This window comes from Neovison vison, chromosome 1 (genome assembly GCF_020171115.1).
Source record: "Neovison vison isolate M4711 chromosome 1, ASM_NN_V1, whole genome shotgun sequence".
In the NCBI taxonomy this organism is placed as follows: domain Eukaryota; kingdom Metazoa; phylum Chordata; class Mammalia; order Carnivora; family Mustelidae; genus Neogale; species Neogale vison.
In genome coordinates this window covers 136137804-136153438 of record NC_058091.1, presented here as the reverse complement: position 1 = coordinate 136153438, position 15635 = coordinate 136137804, and the positions used below count along the sequence as shown (strand labels likewise).

At 47.2% G+C, this 15635-nt stretch overlaps 1 protein-coding gene across 9 annotated transcripts in view; it reads right to left on the bottom strand.

The window, feature by feature from the left end:
• The window catches only part of PHACTR1 (phosphatase and actin regulator 1), a 551546-nt gene that overhangs the window by 50076 nt on the left and 485835 nt on the right, over positions 1 to 15635 (bottom strand). For all 9 annotated transcript variants that reach the window (XM_044259016.1, XM_044259034.1, XM_044259025.1 and 6 more), the window contains one exon: positions 14842 to 15163. In XM_044259016.1, coding sequence (XP_044114951.1) covers positions 14842 to 15163 — 322 coding nt within the window. The remainder of the gene's footprint in view (positions 1 to 14841; positions 15164 to 15635) is intronic.

The window sequence follows — 15635 nt, the reverse complement described above, 5'->3', positions numbered from 1 at the left end:
TCAGGCGGATTCTCAGGGGAGCTGAGGATCCACTGATGTCTGGCTTCCGCAGAGTCAATTCTCGGCTCCCCTGCTCCCGTCCCGGAGCGACTTCCCCACTGAAGCAAGAACTCCCGGCGCACTCTTGAGTGCACCGGCTGTCCTCCCCATGCTGCCCGGGTCAGTGATCTCCAAAATGACACTCTGGTGGCCTGAGTCACCATGCCTTCCGGAGTACCTGTCACACTCCCCGAGGAAAAGCTGACTCATGTAATACGATCCATTCTAGATCATTCGCATCAAAACTCCTGGGGATGAAGCACTGAGTTTGCTTGGAATTCAAACGGAGCTCGCTGCCTGCGGCTTGAGCACACTGTTCCTCTCCCCAGTAGCTGACTGGGAATGAAAACTGCAGGTAAACCCCAAGCCTCTCACCCAGCCTTCCTTTACTCTCACTGCACTGCCGCACGCAAAGAGGACAAACGTTAACATTGTAATTGCTCATCCCATGCCGTGCATCGGTTCAGGAAAGCCTGACAACAGCCCTTTTGGAGAGGTACTACTCTTATCCCCTTGTCTCAGAGAGGAAAAGCGAGGCACATGGCCAAGGTCACAGCTGGAGCGGTGCAGACATGACTGGACTCAGGCAGGAGGGACTGCAGAACCTCATCTCTTACTGATGTCACAATACCAGCGCCCACGCAGAGGCAGAATCCCTGGTATGGCTCTGAACTCTCTCTTCTTCCAGAACCTTCCCTCCTCCGCCCTCTCTACGGCTGTCAAACAGATCTGGTCATGTCATTCTCCCCGGTAAGACCTCTGAAGGGTCGCACTGTCAGCCTGATGATCTCCAGCCCCTCCCGCATGGACACGGGGGCGTCTCACACGATGGCTCCACATTTCTGTCAATCTGGTCTGTCTCCATTCTTCACCGTATGCCCAGCGTTCCAGCAGCAGGGGGCCACTTGCTGCTTCCCAGACACCCTGGGAGACTTCTTGTCTCCTCCCTCTGCTCCTGCCCTCTCTCAGGCTCGGAACTATCCTCTCAGAGTTTGGCCTGGGACATCCCCCAGTCTTCAGGGATGGCTCAGATCCCAGTTCTTCCGAGCAGCCTTTCCTGATTTTTCCAACGGACACCAGGCCCTTCCCTGTGCTTCCAGCTTGGCTCCCAGCTCTGTTACGGCATCTGTCGCATTATGTGATGATTACAAGTCTGAGCACCTCCTCCCCGCCCCACTGACCGTGAGCGTTGCAGACAGAGGCTGATTACCAATGCTCCTCATCTCCCAGCCCCATTTGTGTGCATGTTTTTGGAACGGATGGAAAAGTCAGTCAAATATTTGAACTGATGTCCCCTGGAATCAGGCTAGGCCACCCTGTGTTTTCCCACCGTTGAATTCACGAAAATAACCACCCTGTGACCTTTGCAGTCTTGCTGTTGTATGGAAAATAGCCTAATGAACGGAAAATTCAAGTTTTGGAAATCGCAACCGGGAGTTTTTCCCTAAGAAAATAACCCAGATAGATAAGGCACAGAGGTTTCTGCTAGGAAGGATGCCATGGTACCCACGGTACCCTCCATCTCAGGACTGCGGGAGCATGGAACAGGTGCAAGAGCTTAATTAAGGTCATTGCATTTTCCAATTCTACATTCACAACCTGTCAGGCTACTTCCAATAAGACTTCCCAGAGTTAGGCCATCTTGTAAGGTAAGGTAGTTGGGCGAGATGGAATCTAGAAGATTTCTTCTTATAGGATGTACTACAATGGATTTAAATAAACACCAAAGGCGTTATTCTCCAGGGGAGGGAGAAAGAGGAGATTCTGTTCTCCATCTGACTAGCTCCGGATGATGTAATTTTCCCAGCAAATATCATAGGGATGAGCATTCCATGATATTCACGAGACATGGGATCGCTGTGCCATTTTGGAGTATTTCCATTCTACTAATTACATAGACCAGGAGCTCCAGGGCACAGGGTGAAGGAGGTGGGCATCTTTCAAAGCTACTACAATAGCTAACACACAGGGTCCTTTAAGGGTCCTATAAGAGTGTTTTGAAAATGTTTATCTTCTCATTGACTCTCCACCAGAATGTGCGGTGTGAGGAAGGGTACTGCTATTATCTTGATTTTACAGAGGAGGGCGCTATGCTTCTGAGAACATGAGGGAAGGGTAGTTGTGATCACAGCAGGCATGTAGCTTTGGGTCTTCTCACTGCAGAGCCGGTGTCCTTTCCACCAACCATGCTGCCTTCTCCCAGAGAAGCCTCGATGACTAGGATTTTCTGGTACACGGACGTGCTCACTAAGAAATGCAATTGGCACAAAGCAAGGACAATAGATGCTCACAGAACCCAACTGCTCTTTTTCTATGAACTTTGCTTTGAAGAGCCCCAAGGCTAGAGGCCGTTATGGAACAGAGAGGCAGGTTTGAATTCTAGATTCTGGTAGTATAACAACGGTCTTAGCGTGCATAGCACAGGGTTGGAGGTGAGTGGATGCCCAGACAGAACAGGGTACGAGAGAGGGGAGACCCTAATTAGTAGGCTGAAAAATCCAACTGTGAATCATGGAGGGTTGGCACTGAAAAGGGGGAACTGCTTGCATTTACTGTGGCCACATTAATAACCTATTTTATGGAGGACAGAAAGGTCTCCCCATCAACTCCCCATTTCCCTGCCTTATTTTTCCTCAGTGCCCCCTCCCCATTTCACCACACATTACACGTTCATGGGTCTCCTCCCGCTAAAAGGTAAGCCCACGAGGATGTGGAGTCTGTTTTGTCCTCACTGACCAAAAAGGATAATTTCCTTCATGAAAAAAATGAACCAACAGGGAAGAATAAAGAAAAATTTACCTCAAACAGGATGGCTACCACTTAGAATAGACGCAGTAAAAACAGAAAAATTCTGAAAGCTTGAGAGTAAAAGGGCAGTCCTAAATCTGTAAAAGCATACATTCTAAACTCTCTTCTCCTTTACTATGACATATCATAGATGTGAAAAGCTTTATTCGCTCCCTCAGTCCTGTCTCCATCAAGAAAAACATTTAGCAAGTGTTCTCTTTGGAAAATTCAACTCTCCTTTTAGACATTACTAAGCCAAGTAGGAGACACACAGATTGAGAGCACAAAGGTACCCCTCAGATTTCCAACCCCCTCCCCTCCGCCATTTTCCTACCATCCTCCTCCCCTCCGCCATTTTCCTACCATTGAAATAGCTGCATGTTTCTAAGGAAGCCCTCGACTTTGAAAATTAAGCAACTATCTTATAGCCTATCATGTTTACTACTAGTGAGGGAGAGGCAGTTTACTTTTAATAATTCATAGAGAAATGAATGCCACAACATCTACCACAATCCAGGTTCAGGACCGCAGTTGGTCTCTTTCCAAGAGAGCTTTGTAGCATCACTCTCTGTCACGTGGTAATAGAGGCAAGGCAGGGCCCTGGGCCTCAACCACGGGTGGGGGATTACAGGTTATCAAACCCCTCTGATACTCTTTTAGGAAATTGGGGGCAATTTTTGAAATTAAAAATCACTGTTTTAAATCCTAATCTTTCTTGAAAAAGACTTGAGCACCATTTCATCATCCTTTCTAAAGAAAGACGTGTAATAAAGAGATACTGCTTTCTGGCTGCGGATTTCAGAGGCACTGCTTGTTAAAGTTTTTAAAAAGACATTAATTTCCTCAGAGGACAGAGGAACTTTATTATCTACAACTATAACACTGAAAATGAAATGAAGCTTCCAGGGGAACAGCTTTTGTGATGGGATGCGCACGAGTTATAAAGAGAGTTTTCAGAGGGGAGAGAGAACAATTTTCTTCTTGGAGACCAAAAATGTGTGAGAAATTATGCTACGAACTACAGTGCCCGAGGCTGAAGAATGACAGAAATAAGCACTGAAATCCAAGAAAACAGTTAATCAGCCTCATTTGAGGCCAGCAGGCACGCACTGTGTGTTTTATTATGGCCTTCTAAGATAAGAAACTCAACATTAGAGCTTTTGTTTTTCTCTTGGACTCAAGTCAGCAGGAAACTATGCTCTTCTATATATAGAGCAGAGCACCGAGCCTTCCTGAGTCGAGAATGCATTTTGAGATTTTTTTTTTCCCAGTAGTGGTGATGAATTTAAATTAATTCATTCATAACCCTTCCTCTGCCCTTTCCAAGGGCCAGGGACCCACGTTTCTGAAGTCCTGTCTGAGGCTGGGATGGGAGACGTAAAGCCGTAAGACACACAGAGTGTGACCCACGGCCCTCTCCAGCCCTGATAGAGGAGCCCAGCAGTGGTGGCTTCCTCCCAGAACTTCAGCCCTCCGCACCAACACGGCCATGCTCAGATCCTGCTTGGCTGGGGGGTGGTGCCGGTAGGCGGGATGCACGGCAAGGAGACCCTTGTTTGAGACCCAGCCGGGCCCCTCACTCGCTGGACATCTGCGTTGGGCTTCTCCAGTGAAACGGAGAGACCTAGCCGCCCACCTCACAGGCTTTCTCCGAGCATAGTGCTGGCGCAGTGTGCTCCGTAAGTGTCAGTGTTGGTGGTGGTTGTTTTATTTTTATATATAAGATTTTATTCATCTGAGAGAGAGAGAATGAGAGAAAGAGCATAAGAGCACGGAGGGTCAGAGGGAGAAGCAGACTCCCCGCTGAGCCAGGAGCCCAAAGCGGGACTTGATCCCGGGACTCCAGGTTAAGGCAGTCGCTTAACCAGCTGAGCCACCCAGGTGCCCCAAGATGGTTGCTGTTTTCACTAGGGATGCGCTTAAGCAGGAACCATTCATCATAAACCAGTCGTTATGGATATTATCCGTGAATTTATTAAAAACGCTTTCTTTAGTGTTTTGGTTATTTTTGGCCTGAAAAATCTTTCTGGACAACGGTTCTCAGATGATCAAAAATCAACAGTCACGCATTGGGCAAGAGCAGGTTTTCTACCGATGCATATAGGAATTCAGGAGCAGATTCTCCTTCTTTTGAAAATATGCTGCCTTTTTTCATCCTCTTAAGACTTCAAAAGATGTTAGTGGTGTGTACAGTCTCATTTTAACCCACCCCTGAGCAGTTTGCTCATCACCTTAGCGGGGAAGATCTGTCCTGCTCATGGTGACATCACCTTGCACTGAAATCGCATCACACCCCTGGAAGTAACAGTCACATTATAAAACAATATCGACCTGCAGCCACTTAGAGCTAAATACATGCATCACCATCAAAGAAGTGACCTAAAGTAAGAAATTGACGGTTCTGGCCTCAAGAGGTCAGGGACAAATGGTCACTGATACAAGAAAGAGAATCCTTCTGTGGAAACGCGTTTCATTTAAGTACGTATGTGGGTTCACAGACATGAACAAAACCCTGAGCTGCTTTGAACAGATGGTACTTCACAAGACAATGACATTTGGGTCTTTGGTTTCATTCTTGCCAGGCCACCAAGGCACCAAGGCTTATCACCACTGAGCACTGATTTGCAGACAGAAGCGTTCTTAGCACAAGCCAACCCAATAATTAGATTGTTATGGCGACAAGAAACCTTGGAAATCATCTAATTCATGACCAGGAATTATTCTTTAGAATTTCCTATGGCCCTAGAGGCCACGTGAAAAAAAGCAGTTGTTACCATGGAATGTATTTATACTAGGATTATAAATGAACTGTGCTCTTTGGAAGGTCTAAAAGTAATTATGGAATAATATGATTAAGAAAGACCAGTGGTGTTATTAATTGTGGGTCTACCACAACACTTGGCATGCAGTATTCAGTAAATATTACAAAGAGTTCAAGTTGGTTTTGGAAACTTTCCTGCATCTGGTTGACCATCACTGGTCTGGATTTGTTAACACAGATGTACGACTAATATCCCGGAAGAGGAAAAACTATTCTATTTCCAGAAACAGTCACAGTCGAGTTAACAACCTACTTCAACCTATCTCGCACGAGGTTACTGAGTTGGACAGGTCCTGAACGGACGATCTCCCCTGTTGGTTTTCCTTTATGAAACACACAAGTGAAACATCTGAGCCAGCTGTTAGCCTAGCCGCCTCAAAGACCTCCAGGACCCTCTCCTTCTGTATGTCGGATTACAATTTTGTGTTATTTCTCTCATTCTCAATGATTGGTTTTCTACAGACTTGGGGAGTGACTACCAGCTTCCTGCCTTTTCATAAAAATCTCACCAACCATTTGGAGACAGTCTATTACTCCTTCCTCACATCTGCCTAGAATGTTTGCTCATTTCCCTTCTCCCCCTTCATCTGGTCATCCCCATCATCTGAATTTCAGCTGAGATGCAGCTCTCCAGAGAAGCCCACCCTGAATCCCACCTACCGAGCTGACCCCCTACTGTATGCCGTCCTCCCGCCCTGACTCCCCCAGCGTATGCTGCCGGCAGAGTCTGCATCCCTGGGGCAGGAGCCCTCCAAACCTGGTTCACTGCTGTATCCCCAGGGTCAAGCACACAGCCTGGTCCAGGAAAGGCACTCAGTAAAAAATTGCTGACTGATCTTACAGATGCTAAGGAAACACAGGTACCTTCCTTTTTAAGTGTCAGAACTTTTCTGTTCTAGCTCTTGAGGGACTCAGGGGTAGGAAATGGTAGAGGAATAGTGAATTTATCAGAGATCTGTCCACTTTGAGACCCATGTGTAGTGAGCAAATGCATTCTCTGTAGAGCTCAATGTCTGCTTCTTAAAATTTCCTAAACCAAAACTAAGTGGATGAAAAATAAAATGGTATTAAGAACATCAATTATTGGGGGCACCTGGGTGGCTCAGTGGGTTAAGCCGCTGTCTTCGGCTCAGGTCATGATCTTGGGGTCCTGGGATCGAGTCCCGCATCGGGCTCTCTGCTCAGCAGGGAGCCTGCTTCCCTCTCTTTCTCTGCCTGCCTCTCTGTCTACTTGTGATCTCTATCAAATAAATATATAAAATCTTAAAAAAAAAAGAAAAAAAAGAACATCAGGGGCGCCTGGGTGGCTCAGTGGGTTAAACCTCTGCCTTCGGCTCAGGTCATGATCTCAGGGTCCTGGGATCGAGTCCCACATCCGGCTCTCTGCTCAGCGGGAGCCTGCTTCCCTCTCTCTCTCTCTCTGCCTGCCTCTCTGTCTACTGTGATCTCTCTCTGTCAAATAAATAAATAAATAAATAAATAAAAAAGAACACCAATTATTGGGTGGCTGGGTTATGGACATTGGGGAGGGTATGTGCTATGGTGAGTGCTGTTAAGTGTGTAAACCTGGCGATTTACAGACCTGTACCTCTGGGGCTAATAATACGTTATATATCAATTAAAATATCAATTATATATCAATATATTGATATATCAATTATATATATCAATTATTGATATACATGAGGAATAATGGGAACAAAATGTGGATTTTTTTGCTTTTTTAGTTCCAATGCAGAGATTTCAATTACTCCTTCCATGCTAATACGCTAGTCAGGACGCCCCCCTCACCCACCTTTCACCTACTTGTGCTTATTTTTCAGATCTCTGTAAATTCCTAAAATTCTGGAAGTTAACTTTTAGTCTTAGCTGGAGGATACTGGAGACAGTTGGATGATCCAATATGAAACCCTACACCTCCCTAGTTTGCTAGGAGAGCCAAGGATGGTCACTTCCCCCATTTTATCGTCTACAACGAATATGGTGTCAGAGAATTAAATGAAGGTACAACGAACTTCAGGGGGTAGAGTTCATCATCAACATTACAGGATCTTAAACTCAAGTCTGCTATTACTCAGGGTGATAAGCAAAGATCGATGTGCAACTTTAAAGGAAGACATTTTTCCTTTTTTCTAATATCTATAAAAACAGAATTCACACAGCTCAACAACCGGCTGGGGAGCGTACCCACGACTAAAGCTTGATTCTACAGTTAAGGGAATTTCTAAGGAAATATGAAACGTTAGATTGAAATACCTTTCTAGGGACGCCTGGGTGGCTCAGTTGGTTAAGCAACTTCCTTCGGCTCAGGTCATGGTCCTGGAGTCCCGGGATCGAGTCCCACATCGGGCTCCCTGCTCAGCAGGGAATCTGCTTCTCCCTCTGACCCTCCCACTTCTCATGCTCGCTCTCTCTCTCTCTCAAATAAATAAATAAAATCTTAAAAAGAAATACCTTTCTATTTGAAGCTCAGAAGAGCTTAATAACATTCGTTTAATAAATGTTTACTGAGTATTTGCTACATGACAGGTCCCATCCAGGATGGAGCGAGGGGTTGAATGGGAAGACAAGGCTGGTCCCCGCCCCCATCTAAGAGAAAATATACATACACACAACATGGGGCCAGTGTGTGTAGACAGACACAGCCCAGAAGGAGGGAGACCTTCCCCTGGGGATCTGAGAAGGGGTCAAGGAGGACATGGTATTTCTTGAAAAACAAGTAGAATTTTGCTCTGCAAACGAAGATGGAGTGCGTGGCAGAGGAGAGGAGAGTGCATCCCAGACAGGGAGTGTTCGACATGTCAGGATCATGAGAAAAATACAAAGGGTTAAAGACACGTTTTTGCCACCATCATTAATATTTATACAACGCGTGTGTTGCGAGAACGCAAAGTTCAACAGGGACAAAGACCATCAATCAGGTTCACTCTAAATATTTTCGTCAGGGAGTAAATTAAGAACCTAACCATAGTGGCTACCCAGGACTCTACGTTCATTCATTTGTTCGTCCGTTCATTCACTCACATGGTGGTTTATTCACTCCGACATTTATTAAGCATCTATTGGGACTGTAAGCCAAGCCCCATTCTAGGTGCTCAGCATACAAGCCTGAACCAAACAGTTCTCACCTCTGTGGACGGTATATTCTATTAAGTGAGAAGAGCAATAAGCAAAATGAAAAGCCATCAATATGGGCTGTTAGGTGGGGAAAAAGCTCCAAAAAGAATAAAGGGGTGGGGGCTGGAGAACACGCTGTGTCGGGAGAAGGATTATAATGTTAACTATGGAGATCAGGGAGGGTCTCCCTGAGGAGGGGACAACTGAGTACAGACCCCAGGGAGGTGCGGGAGGGAGCCCTGAGTGTGTGTGAGGGAAGAACAGTCTAGAGCGAGGGAACAGTCAGCACAAAGGCCCTTTGTCTGAGGGCACCTGGCACATCCAAGGCGGCGAGAACAGCGAGAGGCCTTTGTGGTGCGTGAGGGTGGGCAGCACGGAGAACAAGTCAGGTTGATGACAGGGGTCCGTGCCATGCTGGCCTTCTTTGCTTTTCACTCGTAAGCGGGCTGGAAGGCCAAAGAAGCATTCCGGGCACAGACATTATTATGGGTTATCGCGTCCCCCTCAAAATTCATGTGTTTGATTCCTAATCCCAGTACCTCGCAATGGGACAGCCTCTGGAGACAGGGTCTTTATTTTTTTATTTTTATTTTTAAGAAAAAGAATTTATTTATTTGACAGAGAGAGAGAGAGATAGCGAGAGAGGGAACACAAGAGTGGGGGAGGGAGAAGCAGGTTCCTCACTGAGCAGGGAGCCTGATGCGGGACTCGATCCCAGGACCCTGGGATCATGACCTGAGCGGAAGGCAACCACTTAACAGGCTGAGCCACCCAGGCGCCCCGACAGTGTCTTTAAAGGAGCGACTGAGAAAGATGAGGTCGTTGGGGGTGGGGTTCTAACTAAATGGTGATTTTTTAAAAGCAGGAGATTAGGACACAGACACACACAGAGGGAAGACCACGAGAGGACCCAGGGAGAAGTGGGTTGTCTACAAGCCAAGGAGAGAGGCCTCAGAGGAAACCATTCCTGCTGACAGTCAGATCTTGGATTCGAGCCTCCACAGCTGTGAGAACATAAATTCCTGCGGTTTAGGCTGCCCAGCCTGTGGTACTGTGCTGTGGCGGTCCTAGCAGACGAAGGCTGTCAAGACCTGGCTTTTGTTACGTGTCGTCTGTCTGATTAAAGGGCAGGAGTGGAGGCAGGAGACCAGGCAGCAGGGTCAATGGGGTCAGACCACTGGGTGGGAAGTGGCTCATCACTGAGACACATTCTCCGTGTAGACCTAACAGGATCTGCCAACCCCTCAGACATGAGGTGCCAGAGAAAGAAGGGTGCCAAGGGCGACCGCAAGATTTCTGGACTGAGGGACCAGAAGGATGAATTTCCCTTTTCCTTAACTAAGAGGGACTCCTTTAAAGTGTATTCCCTCAAAAATCTTCCCCAAATTCCTTCAGGGTCAACAGGGATACAGACCCCATCTTCCTTTTACCAACAGGGAAGCCGGAGCACAGGGAACGGATGAACTAAGATGAGAAAGAAAATTAGTGGCTGATTAGGATTTTAAGTCTGAATCCCAAGATTTATGTCAATTAGATCACAGAGCTTACTGCAGGTATTAGAAATTGCATGATACCTGAAATGAGAAAATGTCACTTTCAAAAAAGACATGAATCATGAGGGAAAGAGACAAATGAAGACCATGTCATTTCAGGAAACGGATACAAACAAAATCTTCGCTAAGACAGAATCGAACCTATTTGTACCGTACTTTCAGGGGCACGGGGGTGGATTTTTATATAATCTGGTGGAACATTCACCATGGTTTCTTGGACATTTTCACTGCGTGCCATGTGATAAGATGGTGGATTTGGACGAAAGAAGACACTTGTTCTTCGCAAACAACCCTAATGAGGCTGGTGGCGGGGTCATTCCCCCTGGTTTACAGATGAGGAATCGAAGGCAAAAAGAAGTGGTGCCTTTGGCTGACATCCTGGCAGTTTGACTGTGGAACCCCGTGATGCAGGGGTCCCCTCCAGGTGGCTGTCCTGCCGGGGGCCGTCCCGCGACTTTGGATCCATACGGCACTCCTCCAGTTTGCTTCAACTTCATCTCTAGCTCCCTCCTCCTGCACCCCTCCCCCACAAGTGGTGAGCCAACGCTGTGCGTGACCATGTCAGTAACATGTAACGTGTTATGATGGAACATGTCGCATTGTTGCGTCGTGGAGGAAGCCCAGGTTAGAGCAGTGGTTAAGAACTTGCTTCTGTCTACAGCATCATTATCAACGACAGTCGAACTGTGGCGAGGACCCAAATGTCCGCCGACTAAGGAGGGGATAAAGAAGAGGTGGAGTGTATCTACGGTGGACTATTCCTCGGCCATCAAAGAGGCCACCTTGCTATTTGCAACAACATGGATGGAGCTAGAGGGCATGACGTTGGCTGAGTGAAGTCAGGGAAAGACAAATACCTTATGACCTCATTTATGCGTGAAGTTTAAGAAAGTTTAAGAAAATAGAGGAACATATGGGAAAGGGGAGGGGAGGAAGAGAGGAAAACAAACCATAGGAGACTCTGAATGATGGAGAACAAACAGAGGTTGATGGAGGGAAGGGCGTGGGGGATGGGCAGTGAGGAGGGCACTCGTTGCGATGAGCCCTGGGTGTTGTACCTACTTATGAATCACTGAGTTCTACTCCTGAAACCAACATTGCCTGGTATGTTAACTAAGTAAACCTTAAATTTAAAAAAAAAATAAAGAACATGTTCACACAAATCAGAACAGATTGAGTGTCCTTGGGAGAACGTGAGCAAGATGGTAATGAGTCTACAGACCATCTCGATAAATGGTTATTATGATGAACTTGGAAGAGAGAGCGAAGCCCTTAATAAAGCCACCAGTAGAGACCTTTGACAATATGGAAACTTTTCACAGGAAAGGAAGACTAGAAATAGAACGGAAGGGCTCTGAGTCAGGAGAAGTAAAACTTGTAACTTACTATAAGAAACCCGGTGATGATCAGACCTTCCTGACAAGGGGGTGGTCTCTCTGGGGGCCTTGGGAGGCTCCTGCTGGTGCAGGGAGGGGAAGGCAAATAGTGAGGAAGGATGCAACAGGCAGCAGGCTGCTTGCCCGGATACTGTCTATGGCCCCTTCCATAACAGGTCTATTTGTTCAGATTTATGGCCCAAAGCCCGGCATTAATGCTCCTTAATTCTTCATCTGGTTTTCACGGGACTTAACAGTGTTTCATCAGGAGCCGACCGCAGGAATGCACCAAGGCCGGCAGGTGACATTCCATTAGACCTCGGGGGCTTCGTGGCCGGCTCACCTAAGCGCTCGGGAATGTTTCTTCCCACTTGCCGTGTTTTTTAGGGGACACTGGAAATTGCCAGAAGAGAGAAAGGATTCTTTTTTCTGTGTTAAGCTTGGTGAGACCAAGAATGAAATCATGTTCAGGCAACAGGGGCATTTGGAGGCAGCTGAAAGAAGGGTAGCGTCACCAAAGACAGAAAGACAGTGGCAGAGCCTGAGCTGGTGAGAGGTGGCCTGTGACCCCCCCATTGCTTCAGATCTGTCCAGGACTCCTGGAAGTCCTAGGGACGCTCAGAAAAAATCTCTCCATCTTTATTTGTTTGGGAAGAAGAGACCTCTCTCTCTCTCTCTCTCTGGAGGGTGATCTTGTTGGAGTGATGTCCACGTTAACTCCCTACGTCCTGGCTGGTCTATCAGAACAACCCTGTCCTTGACCTAAGGTGGGAGGGAGGGAGACAGGAGGGAGTGAGAGCCCGAGGGTGACAAGAAGCACAGGGGATGGCCTTGGCCCAGCTGCCAACAGCAGGCTCTTTCCCTTCCTGGCCCCCCTTCCCATAATCTCACCTGTTCTCTCTGATTCATTTCAGTAAAGAACCCGACCTGGTTTAGGTCCAACAAACCTACCCTCTGGTCGACACGCGGCTGAAATATTCTACAAATATACACAGAAATTCCTGAACTGAAGAACGGTGTGTCCCCTGTCGGTTAGGACTTCCCACTGAACCTTTTAAAATGGCTTATTTTAGTAGAAACACATTTAGCAACTACCATGCTCCCTTGAGGATTTTTTTCAATTGATTAAAGCTCCTGGGAGATACAAAGACTTACTAGGCAGACAGCGGGTATGGAGAATGGGAATCAGGCGGACTGTGAGCTGTCTTCAGGAGGAAGCCCCAGGTCTGAGGACATGACCCCTTGACTTACTACCTAGGGCGGTGCTTTTCAAAGCGTCTCTGAGGAAGGACCCATTTTGTTGGCTGGCTGGTCCGTGTATTTATCTATTTTAATTTTCAATCTATCACAAACTGATGCTTTTGTAAAATATAAAAAACTTAAAAAATGAAACCCTTTTTATTATCAGATTCAACAGACATAAAATCATACTGTCAAATCGCTATAAAAGCATCTAAAAACTTGGCCTCAGTTTCTGTACCGATAAGGTTACAGGTGGGCAACAAGCCGTCTGCAGAGCCCTCTCGTGAAGCTGGCATTGGGGAACTAACTTTGCCTTTCTTAGTTTTTCTACTTACTCAGTCTCCCTAGGTCACGTGAGGATTAAGATGATAATGAAGATATATCAAAGACTAAAAAGTACCATCCACATTTAAAATGACTACTTTCTTTATCAACGGTAGCAGTAGTTAAGAAGGATGCCAAGGGGCCAAAGAAAGCTTTTTCCAGCAAGGGTGGATATTAACGCGTGATCAAGTCAGAATCCTAGCAACAGCTACTTCCCTTGGAATCACTTAGAGCCCAAACACAGAGTCGTTGGCTGAGAGTCGGGAAACGATCACAGAAAGCTCCTGACCCTGTCCATCCTGCCTCTGGCTCTCTGCCTGGTGCCCAGCAGGCTCCCCCGGACTGCAACTTTCCCACTGGCAGGACCCAGCTAACAGCTGTCATTACTCCGGGACAGGCACTCGGGGTCCCAAGCTCAGACACATCTTGCACGGTCGGCGGATTGCACCACTTCCTGTTATGCTAGGCCATTAGGGCAAGCAACATGCCTTGGAATCACACTGGGAAATCCGGGAGGAGTGGGGTGGTATTTGCACACATGCAGAGGCATGAACAATTCAGACTGAGTCCTTCGGGTCCTCTTTCCAGATCTCCCAGCAGGGCTACTGGAGGGGATTCTGGTTGAAGAAGGGGCTGTGTCAGGTGTGGCTACACACTAATGGCTCAGTAATAAGGCTCCAGCCCTCCGCGTCCTTCATCAGCAAGAACAAGGGCTTGCCTTCCACTTCGCCCATCCCACTGCTTTTCCAGGACTCTCCTCTTTTCTTATTTACATCCAAATTGCCTTTTTCCTTTCTTTGCAAGAGCGAGCACAGGCCTGAGCAGGGGGAGGGGGAGCGGAGAGGGAGGGGAGAATCTCAAGCTGACTCCCGCTGAGCGCAGAGCCCTATTTGGGGCTCCATCTCACGACCCTGAGAGCCTGACTTGAGACGAGATCAAGAGTTGGACACTTGACCCACTGAGCCACCCCGGAGCCCTGCCTTTTTGTATCATAAAAACAATACACATGAAGTAAAAAAGCAGTATGAAATATAAAAGAATTTCTCTCCCATCTCCTCACCTGGGGGGTAACCACTATTAATAATTACATGTATAAGCTTTCAAAAACCGTTAAGACTTATAGAAGCCTATATGTTATATATAAAACACACATGTTATTCTTTATATAAATTTATGTGTTTAGATACACTTACGTGTAAATATGTATATTAATATACTTATATCAAGTACTTAATTTATATCAAATATTTATAATTAAAATCTATATTAAATATATTAATATATTCACACATATTAGTACATTTATACATATTATGCTATTTATATAGTACATGTGTGTATACTATGTGTTACTTTTTCTTTTTGATAAATGTGATTGTTCTATAGTTTGGCAATAGGCAACACTACTTTTTTTTTCTTCCACACTTTCCTTGACATTCAGTGTTTGGTCTGATTTTACTTTTCGAACTTTTCCCCTAGCGAGTATGAGCCCTTACCCTGCCTGGTCTTGGCATTCCTGAGCCAGGTCAGATCCCCAAACCACGCCCCCCAGCCGAGGCCCCTCCCCTCCCCCACCAAGTACCTTTCCAGCCTCTGCATGGTCATGGCCAGCGTTTTGTTCAGCTCCTCGATCATCCTGCAGCCGGAGGGGTGCATGGGGAGGGAGCCGGTGGTGGAGGGGAGGTGCGGGCCGAGACTGCCATACTGCAGCTGGTGTTGGATCTGGGATGGCAGGACCGTGTGGTGGTGCTGGGCCCCACTCTGCTGGCCGCTCTTCTGGGCGGCATAGGACGCCAGGGAGAGGTCTGGCCCCCCGACAGGCATGCAGATCATGACTTTCTTTGGAGGTAGCGGCGGTGACAGTTTCACTGGCAGACAAGGCAATTTCACAGGGGCGCCAGGATCTGTAGCAAAAGGAGGGCGAGAGGCAGCCATGAGTTTGGGGGCACGGGCAGAAGCCTGGACCATTGCACGGGCGCCCACCCTGGGACTGTGGGCACGGACGTGGGCCCGGAGATGAAATGCACCGACTGAAGACACCAGTGGGGTAGGTGCTACTCAATGAGCACACAGGGACTCTTATCTCCTGCTGAAAGCGGGCCTTGGGGACCCAGGCAGGCATTAGCGACGTCTGTCACATAGCTGTCAGGCTAACTAAGGCTCACCGGCAGCAGGAAGGGGGAACGAACACAGCACATCCTTCTGTCCATGGTAGCCCATGGAACTTCGGGAGACCTGTTCTAGGGTACACCATGATGTCTACAGCTTTGTCACTGTCCTGTGAAAATATCGTCTCCGCTGGCACACTCTAACAGGCACGGGACTAGAAGCCAGTCCTACTTCAGATCCATAAACAGAGTGAACCTCCACAAGTGA